The following is a 19,564-nucleotide window of genomic DNA, read 5'->3' as shown; positions in this document are numbered from 1 at the left end:
TCCATTTCACAGGCACGACCAGGCATCGTCCCGGTGCCATCGAGCCTCCTGAAGCCTTCCCTCCCGGGACCACGGAGATGCAGCGTTGACGTTTCGGCGGTCGTTCCTCCCGGACTCTGAGATGAACTTGAAGTGCTCTGTGAAACGACTTCTCCTCATGTCTTTTTCAATCTCCCACTTGCTGCTACTTGAGGGTGAGTGCCCGCACTCTTGCGTCTCCCACTGTGTGTAATAGCCTTGAAATGACGCCGTCTACGCAGGTGTAAAGCACATTTATTAGAGGGAGAACGGGTGAAAACTCAGGTCGGTGAAATCTTTGTAAACTCAGGTTTAGAGATTCTCACTTGCAGTAACAAGTCTCTGTTTATTTACATGTGTAAGTAATAAATAACATTTTTAATAAATACAATATATTTGTTATTTAAATTGCTTTATGCTTTATATATATTATATATTTATATATTATGTATCACATTGTGGCATGTAGAGAGGAAGAGCCCCAGCACCACTACTGGACATGGATGTTTTTTAGTAAATATGAGAATGTATTTATATATTATGATAAGTTAGTCATTTTAATTGTATAACTGTTTTGTAGGAGCTCAGAGCCGACTTACAGAGACAGAGGGAAGATTACAGAGGTAATGGGATATGAATGATTGGAATGATTAGATCATGAATGCATTTATGTCTGGTCAGTGTTATGAGGATTTTACCCCAAAGGTTTTTCTTATAGTTCATTAAACATTCAATATTATCATTTGTTGTCCATTATGAAGGCATTTGCACTTTTTGTTTCAGCCACTAGAGTGTGTGACAGCGGCGGCATACGAGTGTGAGGGTGTGTGTACCTGTGCATGTGAGGCTTTAGTAAAGAGGACTGTGGAGTCTGGATTCAAGTGGTGTAAAGTGCACTTAAGTCTCCCCTCTGACTGTTTCTTCCCACTAATGTGCATGTTTGTGTGTGTGCAGAAGGGCTAATGTACTTCGGAGGAAACGGGATCTCCTCGGGGAGGAGGTAGGTACATTACACCTAAGAGAACCAGAGGAGGTCAGGGCATCCACATGCGCACAACACCCCAAACAGCACAAAGCTGTCTTTGTGAGGAACGACACACACTCACCATGTACACTTTCTCCCACTCAGCCTGACGCAACCTCCAACGCTACCATGTGACTGCGAGGCCGCTCTGGTCACTTATGCTTTATTGTTTGTCAGACTTACAGGCCGATGCTGTCGGAGGGGACTCTGTCGCGCAGCGTTCTACACAACTACACAGCCAGAGATTCCTCCTCAGGTGAACACACGGCGCATAAAGTGATCCCAAATCAGCAGTGGCAGCTTAAAACTATCATTACCCAGACAGACTGGGATCTGTGACTTTAGTCGTGTCCTTCCCAGAATACTGTGGCTGCCTCAATGGCGGCTGGTGTCAGGAGGACGGTGTGTGTGACTGTGCTCAGTTCCAGGCACTGGGAGACCGCTGCCAGATCAGTGAGTAGCCCACACTCGTCCGTACTGTACCTCAGCGCTGCGGTCGACTAACAGGCCCCGATCCTGCTGCGCGATGGAGCAGCTGGTCGCCCTTTTTAATAACAGGATACGGTTACACACCCAGTTGTCCCAGAATGAAATGTGTCCACAGTCATTCAGCAAATATTAATTACCAGCACTCGCTCCACCATTAATTATTTAATTCCCCTTCGTTGATACGAGCTCTCAGCTCTAACCACAACACACACATACTGTACATTGATAGATATAAATTACTGTGGTTATAGTTGAGGGCCTGAGTGATGCAGTTTCTCATTGCTATAGGGTTATGTTCTCAACAGAGGTCCTATACAGTAATTACACTTTCCATTTCAACAAGCGAATTCAGTGTTGACATACATGATGGAAACTTTATTGTTGCTGTACAAGTTGTAACTGGTTCAAGAATTAAATTAACTCTGTCATTAGACACAATGTATAATTTACAATAGGCAGTATTTTCTACACTCACTCCCTGAACGATGTGATTCTCTATCGCAGACCCCCCCCCCACACACACACATTCTGACTTACTGTAGGGAGTGTCTTATGCAGCATCTTGGCGTAGAGTTTTGGGGATTTCCTAAAACAAAAGGGCTTTTTAGAAAATTCCTGCGCTCATTCTCCACTGATGATTTTAAAGAAATAAAAGATGATGAAAACTATAGCAATGATACCACAGATACAGCAGAGTGTTTGACATGCCTTTTCAAATAAACCCTGTCTGCATTAATTGTCCTTTCTCCTCTCAGTACCTAACCAGGGCCAGGATAGAGATGGGATCTGCAGGTCATGGGGTCAGAACCACTATGAAACATTTGATGGAATATATTTCTTCTTCCCTGGAACATGCTCTTACATTCTGGCCCAGGACTGTCACTCGACTACACCACAATACACGGTGTGGGTAAGAACATACAGACTGATGATCTTTCACTTAAATATAAGTTATTTGTAACATATATATGCATTAGTTTAACCAAAACCATAAAACCATAGTTGTATTTATTTATAAGCTAATTAGCAGGCAACTCCTTCTTTATTCACTCTTCTAATGCTTTTAATGGAAAAAACATTAAGCTTCTTTGTAATGAAACATGCTCTAGAAATAAATGACCTTAACCTGACATACCGCCTTATTGCTAACACTGACACATCTAATGAAAAACCTTTCCTTCTGTTAACTTGCTGTGATTCACCCTCAAGAATAAGCTTCTTAATAACAACTATGCGTAAACTGAGTGGTTGCAGCCATTCAGGGGGTCATTCCCCACCAGCCATCTGTGGCCGGCTGCGTCATTAGCAGACAGGTGACAGTGTCTTTTATAATGTACTCGATCGAGTTACCGCGATTAAAACTGCTTTGACCCCTTTCTTTGATTCTCTTCCATCCCTTCTCTTCTCAGGTCCACAACAGCAGGGCGTGTGATGGCAGCGTGTATTCATGCCCCAGAGCTCTCAGCCTCTTTTTTCCGGACGAGGAGGAGATCCACATCTCTGGCTATCGCGTCCACCAGGGAGGGCGCAGGTGTGTGGGCTTGGAGGACAAATGTAATGTTATGAACCTGCAGTCACAAAGAGGATCACTGCGGTTGATTGACAGTGGCCTCTGCTCCAGGTTAAACCTGCCTCAGACCGTGGGCGGCGTGTTTATCGAGCGACTGGCGGATTACCTGCTCGTGAAGAGCGTGTTCGGCTTCTCTTTGGCGTGGGATGGAGGCTCCGGCGTCTACCTGAAAATGAGCGAGGAGCACCAGGGCGCCCCCTGTGGCCTGTGCGGGAACTTCAACCACATAGCCGGAGATGATCTCACCACAGCCCGTGGTAAGACCGGCCTGACCGGCCCCTCGTCCTCTTGTTCCTTCTATCAACACGCACTCATCTCAATTATTATTATTATACACTCAACACTGATTGTGAGCAATTATGGCAGCGGTGGGACCTGGAGAGACCAGAGTGCAGGGAAAGGGGAGAACTAATAGTTTGCTTTTGAACGAACAAGTCTTTCATCAGCTAAATATGTGAGCTGCATTTCTCGAGCAGTAAACAAGTGGATATCCGCCTGTGACGCTGCTGTGGAATAGTCATAATTTGTGAACCCACTGTACATGCTGGGTGTAAATGCAGCACTTGTGTGTGTTACAGGCATTCGAACAAGTGAACCTGCAGTGTTTGCCAACAGCTGGGCTGTGGATCTGCCTCACGAGAGAGCCTGTCCCGCGGTGGACGTGGACTTCAGTGGGCCCTGCCAGTCTGAATCAGACATGGATGTAGGAAAATAATAATATATAATAATAATAAAAATCCTCCTGTTTGAGCCCTGTTTATGATGCTTTAATGCACCTGATCATTATGTGCCGTCCCTGTTGCAGGATGCCATAGAGAAATGCAGCGCTCTTCTGTTCTTCCCGTTTCTGTCATGTCATGAAAACATCGACCCCAATCCGTTTGTGGCCAGCTGTGTGTCTGATCTCTGTGTGTAAGTCCAAACTAACTCTCACTGGCCGGTGCACACGCCCTTTTATGTATGTCTCCTCCTAAATATTGGAATCATTTTAAGTTCGGATGACGAGGACACGTTTTGTCGAGCCCTGGTGGAGTACACGCGAGCCTGTTCGCACGTTGGATACCCGGTGAGGGAGTGGAGGGACAGCTTCCCCTCGTGCAGTAAGAAACTTGCACTTTTACATGAATCAGACACAATATCACGCAAAGCTTTAAGCGAAATCAAAGAATTTGACTGTGTGTTGTTCTGACGCAGACGACGGCTGCGAGGAGAGCTTCGTCTACAGAGACTGCATCAGCTGCTGTCCACCCACCTGCACCTTTGAGAAGGAGTGTCTTGGAACCAACCTGCACTGCCTCGATGGCTGCTACTGTCCTGACGGTATTTAAACCAAACCATATAAACGTATTGCCATCATTTAGTTGCACTTGCGTGTTTTCCACCCTTTTTTTCCCCCTAGGTCTCATCCTGCAGAATGGAACGTGCATCGCTGTCTCCCAGTGTCCGTGCGTTTACCATGGAACGTCATACGTGCAAGGACACAGTCTGCAGCAGGGCTGCAGTGTCTGGTGAGTGTGGGCCTACATTAACCTATACCTATACACTACAGCGCCGCTGATCTGATGCTAACCGTCTGTTTCTCAGCGTGTGCATGGGAGGCGTGTGGAACTGCACCGAGAACAACTGCACAGGTGCGAACGCCGTCCCGACACCTCTCACAACCGTAAGGTGAGTTCAAGGGCTCCAAGGTCTGAGCCGCTCATTTGTCTTCCCGCAGCCGAGTGCTCGGTGGTCGGGGACGTCTTCGTGACCACGTTCGACGGCAGGATGTTCCTCCAGCCGGGCGCGTGCCAGTACGTCCTCGCCAAGAGCCGCGCCGGCAGCCGCTTCACCGTCACCCTGCAGTACACCACCTGCGCAGAGGTACCGCGACCACGCACGCGCGCCGCCTCGGCCCCGTCCCCCGCCTCCAACCAGCCTGTCGGTGTGCCGTGTGTGTCTGCAGCAGCAAGTGTGCATCCAGTCTATGACGGTGGTGCTGGATGAAGACGTGAGTCGCCAGATCACGCTGACCAGAGAGGGGGAGGTGATCGTTGGTGTCAACCTGGCGCCTGTCCTGCCCTATGTTGACGGTAGGAGATCACTGATGTGCTTTGAAGCCATTTGTAATAATTATATTGTATTATATTGCATTGTGGGTGTTTTTCTTCCCCTGCTACATAGATGCAGTAGAGGTGAGGAAGCTGACCTCTGTGTTCACACAACTGAAGGCAGCAATCGGCCTGAGGCTGCATTACGACGGTCGAGGGGGTCGCGTCTACCTGCACCTCAGCACCCAGTGGCGTGGGCAGACGCTGGGCCTGTGCGGGACCTTGAATGGAAACCTGCGAGACGACTTCCTGTGAGCAAGCGCCTCGCACTTCTCTGCCAATGTTGGAACGTGGCCTTGGCTCAGACTGTTTGTGTGTGCAGCTCTCCGGCAGGTATGATCGAGGGGACACCCCAGCTTCACGCCAACGCGTGGAAGGTGTCGTCTGCCTGCGTGGCGCCTGTTAACCTTCCAATCATAGACCCGTGTGAGATGAACCAGCATAATGGTAGGAATAGGCATCATTTTCTATACTATACTTCCCACCATCCCACCATTATTGATTTCTGGAACAACACTGGGAGTTGCCTGGGCTTCAGCTGCAGGCTATCTAATGTTACACGTGTTTTATAGTGTACTATGCATCCCAGTGTGAGGTGCTTCTGGGCGGTGTGTTCTCCCAGTGCCACGGCTACATCAGTCCCAGCATCTACCAGCAGCAATGCCGCTACCAGGCCTGTCGCTGCGGGAGCAGCTGTCTGTGCACAGCCCTGGCCCACTACGCGTACCTCTGCTCCAAACACGGCGTGGACATCAACTTCAGGGCCCAGGTCTCTGAATGCGGTAAGTCATTCGCTCCCAAGCAGTTTTCCTTTACGTCGTGTGGGGTCTAGAGGACTGCTTGCCTGCGTGCAGGCGTGGTGTGTCTCGGGGGCATGCTTTACCACTCCTGCCTGTCGTCCTGTGGGCGCTCCTGCCGCGCGCTGTCCGGCACCGAGCTGTGCGACCCGGACGACTGCGCCGAGGGCTGCGGCTGTCCGCACGGCGGCTACTACGACGACGTGCGCCAGCGCTGCGTGCAGCTGTGAGTAGCAGCAAAGCGTCCACGCCGACAGCGTCAGCTTTTGTTGGTGTAATTAAAATCGCCCCCCCCTCAGGTCTCAGTGCCACTGCTACTCCATGGGAGGCGTTTCACAGCCAGGGGAGGTGACGTTCAGCGCCTCCGGGCCCTGGTGAGTCTTGGCTTTCACTGAGAGGTGAAAAATGACTTTGGCCGCTCCCTCGGCTGCACACGGTGCCGCATCCCTCAACTGTTTCATACATCTGAGGAAGCCGTAAACGCTTCAGTGATTGTCAAATGAGACGTAGAGCACTTAAACTAACCTTGTGCTCGATAGCATTCCTCTCGTTTCCAAACACTCACTCCTTTTTTCTCCTCCTTCCTGTCTCCTCCATCAGCCTATGCAGAAATGGGAAGATGGAGTGTATGCCAGAGGAAAAAGGTAATCTCCCTGAAGTCCACCCCCTCCCTTCAGTTCCTGCACCGCTCGTTCCGACAACAAAGTGCTGTTTCAGGCGGTGTCCCTCTTGCTGAAATCAAGAGCCTTATGCCTGTAGTTGTAGCTTGTTTCCCATGACTGGCTGCTGTGGTTGATGTTTAAGGCAGCTGAGGCATTGATTTTCGTGTGTGTGTGTGTGTGTGTGTGTGTGTGTGTGTGTGTGTGTGTGTGTGTGTGTGTGTGTGTGTGTGTGTGTGTGTGTGTGTGTGTGTGTGCGCGCGCGCATTACAGAACCTGATAGCGTAGAGGTTGGGGAGTGTCCAGAAGGCAAAGTGTACCACAGCTGCACCGAGCAGAGAGGAGGCGTCGCCTGTGCGCCGACCTGCCGTAATTTGATGTTGAACCTCACCTGCCCCCCCAGCACCCCCTGCATCCCGGGCTGCGTGTGTCCTCCTGGGTAAAATAAGCACCTGCTGCCTCTTCTTTGCGCTTGTGTTGTACTTAAAGCGTATTAGCGAGTCTCTATCGCTCCCAAATGTATCCAGAATATACAGTTCAGGTTACAGTACATATGGGCTGTGCAGACAGGAGACTGTGTGTGTGTGTGTGTGTGTGTGTGTGTGTGTGTGTGTGTGTGTGTGTGTGTGTGGGGGGGGGGGGGGGGGGGGGGGTCTGTACATGCAGCAGAACTGTGGGTTTGACGGTTCTGTTTCCTCCGTGAAGGCTGGTGCTGCACCACAGTGAGTGTTACTATCCTGAGAACTGTCCCTGTGCCTGGCTGGGCCTCGAATACCTGCCTGGAGAAAGTGTGGAGACACCGTGTTACAAGTGGTACGTGCAGATAAACCCCATATGGAGCAGCAAGACCGTTATGTAATGTGCTACTCAACTAAATACCAAACAATCCTGAATCTGAATCCCAACGCCAAAACTTGTAGTATGATGATATGATGATATTTGATATTGATATTTCTCATTTTTAGCTTCCGTCCATGTGTTTGTCTCCTCAGTGTGTGTCACCGTGGCTACTTCAACTGCAGCTACTCGCCGTGTCCAGCCGTCTGTACTGTCTACAGCGACAGGCACTACCACACCTTCGATGGCCTCGAGTATGACTACAATTCTGACTGTCAGGTCTATCTGCTCAAGGTGAGTGGAGATCGGTGCGTCTCTGTCTGCACAGATCGAAAAAATGAATACAGTAGAATCATTTCAGCAGCTTTGATTCATTGAGGGAGTGTCAGATTATCTGTGCCAGACAGATGGAAGATGTTACGTGTTATCTTGTTTATAGTGATTTGGATCTGGTGGCTTGTTTTTAATCTCAGAAGAAAGATTGGTTTTAATTAGAGCAGATTGGGCTGTGTATGTGTGGGCTGCTGGGTTTGCACCACGGTAATGCTAGCAGACGTGGAAAGCTGTAGCGACACAATGGGACCAGTGTTTAGTCCAAACCCCAGGGCTCCGGCGCTCCCAGGGATATAGAATTTGAATTAGCAATACAGACATCCTAATTTAGGCCCGACAGACTGAAAAGAACAGGAAAGTCGTTACAGCAGACATAGAGTTGCTTCCTCTTCTGTGTCGTATGATCTGGTCCAACAATTCCTCCGCTTCAGCATGTTATATGATGTACAGAATTTGTGGTTGTTGTGATTATAGTTATTAAGGTTATGGGACATCTTGATGACACAAAGCTCTGCTGTTTACTGTATGTGGAGCAGAGACGAGGGGACTCGGTTCCTTCGTCCTGAGAGTGATACAGTATTTTGTTTTCCCTCTTGAACAGAGTGCAGGAGAACCTGAGGTGTCCATTGTTGCCCAAAACAAGGACTGCTATGAGAGCGGCATTGTGTGCATGAAAATACTGGTCATTCATGTGGGACTTACCAAAATCTACTTCACTGACAACTCTGGCAACCCTGTGCGGACTACACACACACACACACACACACACACACATACACACACACACACACACACACACACACATACACACACACACACACACACACACACACACACATTCCTGTGAATGCATTTTTCTGCGTTCATGTGCTTGTCGGTCCAGTGACTCTGCTTTGTTCCTGCGGCCTTAGAGCCCGTCCACTGTTGTAGGTCGCGGGTCAGAGTTCGAGCTGTGGAAAGCGGGCTACTACACCGTCATCCACTTCTCAGCTCAGGATCTGACCATCCTCTGGGACCGCAAGACGACCGTTCACATCAGAGCCGGGCCTCAGTGGAAGGTCTGGACGAGGAGCTTTGACTGAATGTTTTTAATTACGTACATCGTTAGTTGTTATGAGAGGGATCCCACTCAGAGCTGTCTTTCTTCTTCCAGGGCCTCCTCAGTGGCCTGTGTGGGAATTTTGACAGTGTGACAGTGAATGATATGACGACCTCCAGCCACATGGAAGTCAATAATGCGCAGACCTTTGGAGACAGCTGGGCCCTGGGACAGGTATGAGTCAGTGTGTTGATTCTCCCTTCACCTTCTTTTCCCTTTGTCTCTTTGTCCGTCTCCCACCCGCCTGCTCTTTCCCCGCTGCCGAGCTCTCTGTTGCTCCCGTAATTTATGTGCGCTCGTCTCCCTCGAGTCCGCTGTGATATTTAAGAGTAATCAGACACTCGATCACCCGTCTGTGTGTGCGTTTTCTGTGTTTTAGTGTCAAAGTGACTATGTGGTTGAGCGGCCGTGTGAAGGGGACTTAGGAAGACAGCCGTACGCCAAGAGGGAGTGTGCTATCCTCTACAGCGATGTCTTTGCACCCTGTCACAATGTGGTTAGTGCACACACACACACACGCACACACACACACACACACACACACACACACACACACACACACACACACACACACACACACACACACACACACACAAAAATGTCTGCGCAGACTGAATGCAGCGGTAGAAATCTTATCTCGCTGGCAACAGGGGAGCAGGGGTTGATGAGGGGTTATGGGAACGAGCCTTAACTGATCCCAGCAAAGTGTTTCTCCTAGATGAATACCAAACACTTCCCCAGATTCCAGGCTGCCCATGCCGTATAGTAGAACGTTATCGAAGCATTGCATTTATCGGTGTGGCCAGCAGATGGAGCCATGCATATATGAACAGAACCTTCTTTGAGCCATAAACCAACAAAAGGCTGACGCTAAAAATAACACAGGAGCATGATTTTGCCTTTATTGATAATGTGCAAATAAATAACATTTGACATTTGCTCAACAGATGATCTTTTATTATATTTATATTTATTATTATATTTATTGGTCAAGTGTTGGTGCAGTAAGTGAAGTTTGTTTGAGTGTATATCACCCACAGTTACAGGATTAAATGTGCCACATGCAAACTAAACTTCCCATGTGTTTACTTGGAGCCAGTCTTTGCTGCATTTATTCCATCATCAGGCTCATTCGATCCCCTCCAGACCAGTGGTTGACCCACATTCCTTTGTCCCGATATCTCATCGCCCCGTCCTTGTCTGAATTATTGAAAGCTACTCACCCACTGAGCGAGACCTCACCCAGATTCACCCCCAGCGAGATTTGGCCCGCTTCAGCTTCGGCCTCAGAGCTGCGTGGGCGTTTGCAGGCTTGCGTGTGGCCGCTGATGCCTGATTGCTGTGCGTGCACCCCCAGGTGGACGTGGCCTGGTTCTATAGGAACTGCCTGACGGACACCTGCAACTGTAACCGCGGGGGGGACTGTGAGTGTCTCTGCACGTCCATTGCCGCGTATGCGCACAAGTGCTGTCAGCAGGGGGTCACAATCCACTGGAGATCGCCCTCGGTCTGCCGTGAGTACACACACATGGGCACACGCTGAAGGTGCACAGATCTGTGCTATATTTCATGTCCTGTCTCTTTATTGAAACCATTCATAACGTCTTGCTCTCTTTCAGCCTATGATTGCGAGTACTATAATCAAGGTGTGTATGAGTGATCTTGTACATTGCCATTATCTTCCATTAACGTCCCTAAGTCTTCTCACCACACTTGTTTCCTGTCTCAGAACTCGGTGACGGCCCCTTTTCCCTGCTGAGCGCTGGCTATAATGACACCATGTTCGGAGCCAATCGCACGAGCAACGCGGTGTTTCCTCTGGTGAGGGAGCGACCCGGCCGGCCGCCCGCCGCTGGCGTCCTCTTCAACTTCATGATCACCGCAGGCCTTCAGAAGGACAAGACGTCTCGTGAGCGCCACAGAACTGCACTCTGCTCTGTTTGTTTCTCAGTCAAATTCACCCCCGGCGGCTTGTCCTCACAGGAGTCCCCGTGGTTTCACTGGAGTCGGCGGAGAGGCCCAACTACTTCCTGGTCGTGTCGGGGCGCAGCCGCCTTCAGCTGGAGCGCTGGAGCCGCGGAGCGGAGTTCAGTCGCAGGGCGACCTTCATCCAGCACCACGGGCTGTTCCTGCCGGGTCACACCTCGTTCGAGCTGGTGGGCCAAGCCGGACTCTTCCTGACGCTCACGCGCACGGCCGCCCGGGCCCAGAGATACGACACCTCAGAGGGCTTCAAAGCCAGCAGCAGCTTCAACCTGGAGGGTCAGAACCGCGACAGTGACTGCAGCGCACACACGCACGCACACACACACACACACACACGCATGCTCACCACTCAGGTGTCCTTTCCGTCGGCAGAGAGCAGCTTCGTCATTCCCTACCGGATGATGTGCGAGTGGCGCTACCAGGCCTGTGCCAGCCCCTGTGTCCACACCTGCAGTGACCCCGACGCCACACGCTGCCAGTTCCTGCCTCCGTAAGCGCTCATTGAACCGCCACCATAACCTGTGTCCAGCTCCAGTGCTGACGTTGCTCTGTGTTCCAGCGTGGAGGGCTGCTTCCCTCGCTGTCCCAGGAACATGGTCCTGGACGAGGTCACTAGACGATGTGTCTACGCGGAGGACTGTGAGAATCAGATAAACCCGAGACTTGGCTCCTGTGAAGTCAATGCTTCTTTCTTACCACTGGTTTCCCTCAGGTGTGTTCCTGCCTCCAACGCCGACACCCTTTGCGTATGTGAACAGAACCACCACAGCGCCGCCCACTACTCCACCTACAACCACTACGACTACCACAAGGCCGACAACTACCACCACCACCACCACAACAACCACTACAACCACTACGACCACCACGACTACTACTACCACAAGGCCGACAACTACCACCACACCCACCACCACCAGCACCACCAGAGCAACAACGTCCTCCTCCACCACCACTAGGCCCACCACCACACCCACCACTACCACTACCCCCACCACAACTCCCAGTACAACATTATCCACCGAGCAGGTCACCACTCTGCTCACCACTACGCCTCCCACTCCTCCCACCTCCACTGTCCCCACCACTGTCGCTCCCACAACCATATTAGTGACAACCACCCTGAGGACGACCCCAGTGACCCCAACCACGGAGGTCACTGCAACGGCTTCTACAACGATACCCACCACCGAAGCCACCACAATCCTAACGTCCTCCCCTCCACCCCTCACCACTCTTCCTTCCACCATCTTGCCTTCCACCTCCACCACAATTACCACGCCCCCCGCACCGGCGCCCACACCCGCCATGACCTCCACCCCCCGTCCTCTAACCTCCCCGAGCACTGAGCCGCCGGCCACCACGGTCGCCACGGCCGCCCCCACCTCCGTCACCTCCGCCCCCGAAACCACCAGCGAAGGCGCGACGACTCCGCCCACGCCGACAGACACCACCTTCCCCGCGCCCACCTCCACAGTGGCTCCGACGACCACCGCGGCGCCCCCCGCCACCACGGAGCCCACTACTGAGCCTGCAACCACAGAAACACTCTCAACCCCTTACACGTCGCCTGTGACAGAAACACCAAGCACACAACCCTTCATCTTCCCTACTACTCCGTGCACAGTGAGTTTGCTCCTGGATGCTCGTTAATAAAGCCTTAGTCCACATAATATAAATGAATCTACACATACAGTACGCTAATTGGGTTTACTGATGCACAGCAGCTGTGAAGGATCCCCGTGACACTGAACCCGGTGTGCATTTGCCTCCGCAGCCGCCGTTCTCCTACCGAATTGATGAGTGCGCCGAGCTGATCTGCTTCAACGGCGAGCTGCTGCTCCACAACTCCTCCCTGCACTGCCGCTACAACACCACGCAGCCCCAGTGCAGCCTGCTGGGCCTGCCGCTCCTCACCAGCACCGACCCCTGCTGCCCGCAGTGGCAGTGCCCCTGTAGGTTGGGCCTCCCGTGCCGTCAGCTCGCCGTCTGTCGCTTTGAATCGGACTGAGCGGCTTCGTTCTTCTGCAGGTCGCTGCACGGTGATGTCAGACCTGCGCGTGATCACGTTCGATGGCAACAACGTGGCCTTGTACGACAACGGCTCCTACATCCTGGTTAACCTGCCCAGAGAGACTATTATTGGCACTGTGGAGAAATGTCCGACCAGCCAGGTAACATCAAAAGGCTCAGACGCCGCCTGGTTAATAAGACATGAAAGCATTCTAAATCTGTTTTCTTTGTAGAGCGTGAACTCCATCAGACGACCAGTGAGTTTGATCTCTCTTTGTTAACACTCAAGTCATTGCTTCATTCTGTACTTTTAACATAGTCAGTAACGAGGCTTCTCTTCCCCACAGAGTCCTACGGGTGGAACATCAGGTCTTTGCTTCAAGAAGCTGAACATTACTACCTCCACGTACAGGATCGTCATCAACAGACTCGATCGCAAGGTGACGCCTTTTGCCTGATTTACTGCCTAAAGGCGCCGCGCGTCCCGCGCTAATCGCTTGAAACGCGCACGTCTGCAGGTGTCGGTGAACTACCGAGCCGCCAAGCTGCCGTTCTCCCGCCACTCGCTCTATGTGGAGGACACGGGTAGCATGTATCTGATCCACACGCCCGGTGGGATCAGCATTCAGTGGTACCACAGCACTGGCATCATGGTGCTGCAGTACATCGCTCCTTATAACGCATCTGTTCCCACTCACGGCCTGTGTGGTGAGTCTATGCATGCACGCACACACACACACACACACACACACACACACACACACACACACACACACACACACACACACACACACACACACGCTTATTCACTCACCAGCTCTAAGCAGGTTCAGCGACATCATTCCCGTATTATTATTATTATATATTATTACAATATTACATTATTCTGCCAGGTTGCTGTGACGGGAACCCAGAGGACGACCTGAAGCTGCCCAACGGCACCGTGGTCCGAGAGGTGGGAGACATGATGCTGTTCCTGCAGGCGTGGAGAGTGCACACGACCGACGAGACCGAACACATGCGTCGGGTCGGGGACAACTGCACCACCGGGGACTGTTCCACCTGTCTCTCCATGCTGCGCCAGAGAGCCTTCACACCCTGTCATAGCAAGGTGGCCCCACGGCTCATTTAAGGGAAATCTATTATTCATGATGTACAGTAAGTCGTGTATTTGCTGAGAGTGGACTCTGGAACATGGGCTCGGTTGCAGGTGCCTCCCGAGCAGTTCTGTGACATCATGTGGGCCGGGGACCTCCACTACAAAGACCACCAGTGCGACTTCCTGGCGGCGTACGTGGCCGTCTGCTACACCCACCAAGTCTGCATCAGCTGGAGGCGCCACAACTTCTGCCGTAAGGAAGCGCGGCGCCGCTGCACACATGCTTGTGCTTGTGGTGTGTCGGGGCCACGTCGCTAAGTGCCTGTCGTCCTGCAGCGCTGCGCTGCCCCCCCGGCAAGGAGTACCAGCCGTGCGTCAGCACCTGCACCAGCCGCACCTGTCTGAACCGGGAGTACTACGAGGAGGCCACCTGCTCCTTCATCAGGGAGGAGTGCGTGTGCCGCGCCGGCACCATCCTGCACCGGGCCGACTCCCCGTTCTGCGTGACCGAGGACCGGTGCGGTGAGTGGGGGGTGGGGGGTGGGGTCTGACATCACGTCCAGTCGTCACGCAGTGCCTCTATTTACTGTGCTTGGCTTGTGGACGCAGTGTGCACAGACAACGAGGGCAACCCGCGGGCCCCGGGCGAGGTGTGGAACGGGTCCGCCCGCAGCTGCTGCCTGTACAAGTGTGTGGAGAACGGCTCCGTGGTGGCGGTGGAACCGGACTGCGGCTCCGCGGCCGCGCCGCTGTGTGAGCGGGAGGGAGAGTACGTCCTGGATGTGCTGGAGGAAGGCGCCTGCTGCCCTAAAAAGATCTGCGGTGGGTCCGACGGAGCCGGCGTCCCGGTGTGAACCGCAATGCCTGATTTATTCAGCGCTCTTTCTTTTCTGCCTGTCAGAGTGCAACATGACCATCTGCGACAGCGACGCTCCACCCTGCGACAATGGAAACAAGCTGGTGATCGGATACAGCGCTCTGTCCTGTTGCCCAGAGTACCGATGTGGTGAGTTTTTCCTAAACTTTTGGCTGCACCTGATAATTGGGGTCAACTTGCACTAAGACCCACACCTTCCTCAGAGTGCGACCCCGTGGCCTGTCCTCCCGTCGCCGCCCCCGGCTGCAGGGAGGACCAGTTCCTGGTGGAGGTCAGGGCCCAGAAGTCCTGCTGTTACTCCTACCTTTGTGGTGAGTTTTAGTTTGCGTCAGGGTCCGCTGTGAAATTGGAAATGTACCGTGACCCGGTTTGACACCTCCATCAATTACAGCAGCAACACGTTGTGTCTTTGTGTGTTTTGTCGGGGCAGTGTGTGAGTCATGTATTGAGCCTATTCCCACCTGCTCACATGGAGAAATTCTGGCTGTGGATTTAAACACCACCAACAGCTGCTGTCCAGAGTACCACTGTGGTAAGTGTGTGTGCGCGCGTGTGTGTGTGCGTGTTCTTTCTGTCTGACTTTTTAAAGTCGCCCTTCTTCCACCATTGTGTTGCAGTGTGTGATGTCAACCTATGCCCTGATTCATCCGTGAGCTGTGCAGCTGGTCTCTCTTTGGTTCAGACCTCTGTTCCTGGGCACTGCTGCCCACAGCAGCACTGTGGTACACACACACACACACACACACACACACACACACGCACAGATACCTCCTATTTGTTACTGCTGTGTTGGGTTTTTGACCGGAACAATTTCAGAAGTTGTTCCACCTGTCAAGCACCGGCGCAAACTTTATGTAAAGCCTCCCCTTAACTTTGTTTCTGTAACTCCCAGAATGCCAGTGCGAGGACAGCTCTCTCCCCATCTGTCAGGTGGTAAGTCAGCAAAACGCCGCATCACAAGCTCCCGTCTAATCAGGCCTTTCGCTTGAAGCAGGAGAAAACGCACACTTTCAGCCCAGTCAGCACTTTTTGTTTTCTCTCAGGGGGAGACGGCGGTCGAGGTTCCCGACAGCGGCGCCGACTGCGGCTGCACTCGGCACACATGCCGTGCGTATGACGCGCACCTACGGTGACATTATGCTTCGATCGATGCTTTATGCTCTCTGTCATCTGCTGTGTGTGTGTGTGTGTGTGGTGTGTGTGTGTGTGTGTGTGTGTGTGTGTGTGTGTGTGTGTGTGTGTGTGTGTGTGTGTGTGTGTGTGTGTGTGTGTGTGTGTGTGCAGAGAAGGCAGAGGTGTGTCTGTTCCAGGGGGTGACGGTGCTGGGCCCGGGCCAGTCTCTGGTCCAGTATTTCGAGGGGGAGCTGTGTTACACCGTCCACTGCCTCCATCACAGAGATCCTGACTCTGGCTTCTACGCCATGGAAATCAGCTCTGTCAACTGCTCCCAGCGATGTGGACCAGTACGACCAGTAGCGCCCAGCACATTCCACACATTCGCCACGCGCATTGTGCCTTTTATGCGAGTGTCCATCCGCTGTGTTTCACCCGTCCAGCACCAGGTGTACGTGCCGTCCACAGACCCTCAGGTTTGCTGCGGCTCCTGTAAAAACGTCTCCTGCACCTTCACCAACGAAAACGGGACGACGGAGCTTTTCGCTGTAGGAACCGGCCGCCGCGTCCGCGTGTTTTGCCCGCTCCCGTCTCCACATACGCCGTTGCGCTGACTGTGGCTTTGCGTGCAGGCAGGGAGCTCCTGGGTGGAGAACTGCACCCGCTACGACTGCATGGAGACGTCAGTGGGGGCGGTGATTCTGGCCTCGGGCGTGGTCTGCCCGCCTTTTAACGACACCGAGTGTGTGCAGGTCGGGAGCGCTCCATGCGAAGCCTGAGTGAAATAAAAGAGCACGGTTCCGCCCCTTTTGACCTGCGTTCTCCTTGTGTCCCTGCAGAACGGCGGCGTGGTTCAGAGCTACGTGGACGGCTGCTGCAGGACATGTGAGTTCTCCCAGAATGCTTTGTGCTTGGGGTGGCGCTTTGACTGAGCGGGGTGAGCGCCTTGTTGCCTGGCAGCGGATGGGCTTCTTGGCTGAGTGGTTGGGGGTGTGGCCTGTTGTAGACGGTGGAGATTGGCTTACTACTACATTTCCCACAATGCCTCTTCCAGTTTGTCCCCAGGTCTTCTGTTGACATTCAGAAACAGTGGAAAATAATATTGATAATATGAAAATCAGTTTACTGTTAATAAGTCCGTGTCTTATTCTCCGAGCTTGTCTTTGGTGATGATGTGTGAACTAATATTGAAGACACTTCCTAGTCGTGTGGATTAAAGCTTTTAACGAACATGCGGTGGTGATGTTTTCTCTCTCTCTGTGGTTTGGCATTGCAGCCTCACCCGCTTGCCCGCTTTAGCAGTGACCTTGGAGTTTGGCCGGTTGGGGTGCTCCACGGTGAGCGTTTTAACCAATGAGGACGCAAGGTGGCCGGCGGCTTAGAGTTGGCCCTGCCCACCTGCTTTTTGTAGTACATCAAATGCCTGGACTGATGAGAAGAAGTGAAACCCATGCGCATGCCGCCTGCTGTGATTGTGTGTGATGTTGAACTGTGCTCTCTTTCTTTTTGTTGTGACTAAACGTAACCTTGTGTGTGTGTGTGTGTGTGTCCGCTCTCCTGACGTTCGAACTGGACGCCTGCGGTCCCAACGATGCTCCCAGGTTCTGGAGTGGGTGTTTTACCGTTTACCATTAATCCTGTAACACCCACTGGTAGTACTAACTGTGACACAGGTACCGCCACCTCGCACTGTTCCCACTTCTTGAGCACCTTGACTCGCAGCGGCTCCTTCGTTGCACCTTCAAGCTTTTGCGTGAATGTGTGTCCGTGTGTGTTCATGTGTGTGTGCCGCTTCAACTTCCTCCAAAACACGGTGTGCATGAACATTCGCCCTTAAATAAAGATGCTACATGTAATAGACAAGTCAAATTAAAGTGTTAACTGCCTTTCACTCATTCCTGTTCTATTCAGAATCTCACTAGCTTTGATTAGCTGAAAAATAAGGTTAAATTTAGGTCAGTAGCCAATGGGAGACACTCTGCTGTGAGAACAGCTCCCCCCACCATTCACCCAACTGTCAATCAAAAGCAGATCCTGCTGCTGGGCAACAAAGAGCCCCGCTCTGAAGGCCTCCAGGCTGCGTGAGTGACAGGTCTCTGCGGTGAAGCGATCAAAGGGCCCGTTTTTTGTTTTTTTTTGTGCGAGCATGTGTGAGCCAGCGCGTGTCTCCCTTTCTGTGCACACGTACGTTTGAACTCCCTCGCGCGTTCTGCCCCCCATTTCATCCCTCTGTGTGAACGCGTGCAGGCAAGGAGGACGGCAGGACGTGCAAGCGCGTGGCCATCCGGACCACCATCCGCAAGGACGACTGCCGGAGCAACGCGCCGGTGAGGAGTCCGAAGGCCCCAAAAGGCCCCAAAGCATGTCTTCATGGCGTATAAACCCCCCCCCCCCCCCCTCTCCCCCGCAGGTCACCGTGTACTCCTGCGACGGCAAATGTCCGTCCGCCACCATATTCAACTTCAACATCAACAGCCACGCCAGGTTCTGCAAGTGCTGCCGCGAGAGCGGCCTGCAGACGCGCTCCGTCACGCTGTACTGCTCCCGCAACGCCACGGTCGTGGACTACAACTTCCAGGAGCCCCTGGACTGCTCCTGCCAGTGGAACTGAGGCGAAGGGAGCGCACGTCTACTGTACTGAACAAACCTGAAGCCAGCCATGTGTCCGTCACTGTAGAGCCTTTTACGCTGAAGATGTAACTGAAGGTAGGGAAAATGGAATAAGCAGCTTAGAAGGTGATTGTTTTCATGTAGCGTTGTGTCCTTGTTGTTGTTGTTGTTGTTGTTGTTGTTGTTGTTAGCTTCTGCTGTGCCAACCCAGGCAGCCTCCTAGCGCTTTAAGGCCTTTTATTCTGTATTAACAAGTAAAATCACCACAACACAGCAGGAATTGGGGTTTGGGCATCTTGGTTTTGGGCAATTATCCCTTTGTGTACAAATGAAACGTGTTATGGGATGCTTTGTTTGTTTAGTGAAGTCTAATTAGATTCTAAAATGTGACCTTTGCCGTCTGTAGTTTTCTTTGGAAATAAAGTATGTGATGAAAGTGAACTGTGACCTGCGGTGTTTCCTTGTCTAGTTTCTCTCTCTGAAACCTCATTACAGACGCTTCCCATCCTGATTCAGCGCCCGCGGTGCTGACACGTGTTTGCGTTTGGCCTCTCGGGGCATATTGCGTCGTGGGAGTGGGCCTTTCATAACAGAGCTCCTCGTGGAGTCAGCTCACCCGCTTCTTCCCCTCGCATTCCTGTCATTCCGCGCGGACCGCTTCTTCCACCACACCCCACCTCTGAGCCGAACCGTTCTCACCACTGCAACGCTTCACGAGCGTGAACTTACATTAACTCACAAAGGCAAAATATGAGCCCAGCCAGCTTTGATGAAGCGCTTAATAGTTGCTGGTGCGCAGCCTTGAAGCTGAAGCTTTGCCCACGGAGCCCATCTGAATTCCTGATAAAGCCCACTAAGGTCTTACTTCTTAGTATGCCCCACATCTCCAGCACAGCCAGCTCTGGAGTGGCCATTTGCCCACGGTTGCCATGGTGAAATGCTCTTAACCT

General features: G+C 52.3%; 1 protein-coding gene across 3 annotated transcripts; it reads left to right on the top strand.

The window, feature by feature from the left end:
• The first annotated feature begins 60 nt into the window (after positions 1-60).
• otogl (otogelin-like) lies at positions 61-19,055 on the top strand. 3 transcript variants are annotated; one of them, XM_055509372.1, is made up of 58 exons: positions 61-194; positions 599-641; positions 973-1,018; positions 1,220-1,298; positions 1,403-1,495; positions 2,287-2,441; positions 2,941-3,062; positions 3,153-3,358; positions 3,680-3,804; positions 3,907-4,013; positions 4,095-4,201; positions 4,296-4,421; positions 4,501-4,609; positions 4,686-4,732; positions 4,819-4,964; positions 5,047-5,173; positions 5,265-5,442; positions 5,514-5,638; positions 5,764-5,973; positions 6,046-6,214; positions 6,288-6,362; positions 6,589-6,632; positions 6,921-7,086; positions 7,353-7,460; positions 7,640-7,778; positions 8,419-8,553; positions 8,729-8,875; positions 8,971-9,090; positions 9,296-9,412; positions 10,274-10,430; positions 10,536-10,562; positions 10,646-10,825; positions 10,900-11,178; positions 11,275-11,392; positions 11,462-11,541; positions 11,615-12,528; positions 12,680-12,857; positions 12,934-13,076; positions 13,149-13,172; positions 13,263-13,355; positions 13,434-13,623; positions 13,809-14,026; positions 14,126-14,267; positions 14,351-14,536; positions 14,624-14,836; positions 14,916-15,020; positions 15,095-15,202; positions 15,322-15,423; positions 15,509-15,613; positions 15,784-15,824; positions 15,935-15,998; positions 16,176-16,354; positions 16,448-16,552; positions 16,637-16,756; positions 16,844-16,889; positions 17,606-17,677; positions 18,252-18,331; positions 18,415-19,055. In XM_055509372.1, exons 1-58 carry the CDS (start codon positions 122-124, stop codon positions 18,613-18,615), a joined length of 7,914 nt encoding a protein of 2,637 aa, XP_055365347.1. In that variant the 5' UTR covers positions 61-121; the 3' UTR covers positions 18,616-19,055. The 3 variants fall into 3 exon arrangements, with proteins under 3 accessions (XP_055365347.1, XP_029010475.1, XP_040927230.1); XM_029154642.3 differs by lacking the exon at positions 17,606-17,677; XM_041071296.2 differs by lacking the exons at positions 17,606-17,677; positions 18,252-18,331; positions 18,415-19,055 and adding an exon at positions 17,281-17,597.
• Positions 19,056-19,564: the final 509 nt, after the last annotated feature.

This window comes from Betta splendens, chromosome 6, assembly GCF_900634795.4.
Source record: "Betta splendens chromosome 6, fBetSpl5.4, whole genome shotgun sequence".
Lineage (NCBI taxonomy): Eukaryota > Metazoa > Chordata > Actinopteri > Anabantiformes > Osphronemidae > Betta > Betta splendens.
Note: the sequence above shows the minus strand (reverse complement) of the source record. Positions and strands in the feature narration are given on the sequence as shown.

Excerpts from the sequence above, each read along its gene's own strand:
- otogl (XM_055509372.1), top strand. The coding sequence starts at position 122 with ATGAACTTGAAGTGCTCTGTGAAACGACTTCTCCTCATGTCTTTTTCA. Across the intron at positions 15,021-15,094 it reads TTGCCCAGAGTACCGATGTG|AGTGCGACCCCGTGGCCTGT; the intron begins GTGAGTTTTTCC and ends CACCTTCCTCAG. Across the intron at positions 15,825-15,934 it reads CTCTCCCCATCTGTCAGGTG|GGGGAGACGGCGGTCGAGGT; the intron begins GTAAGTCAGCAA and ends GTTTTCTCTCAG.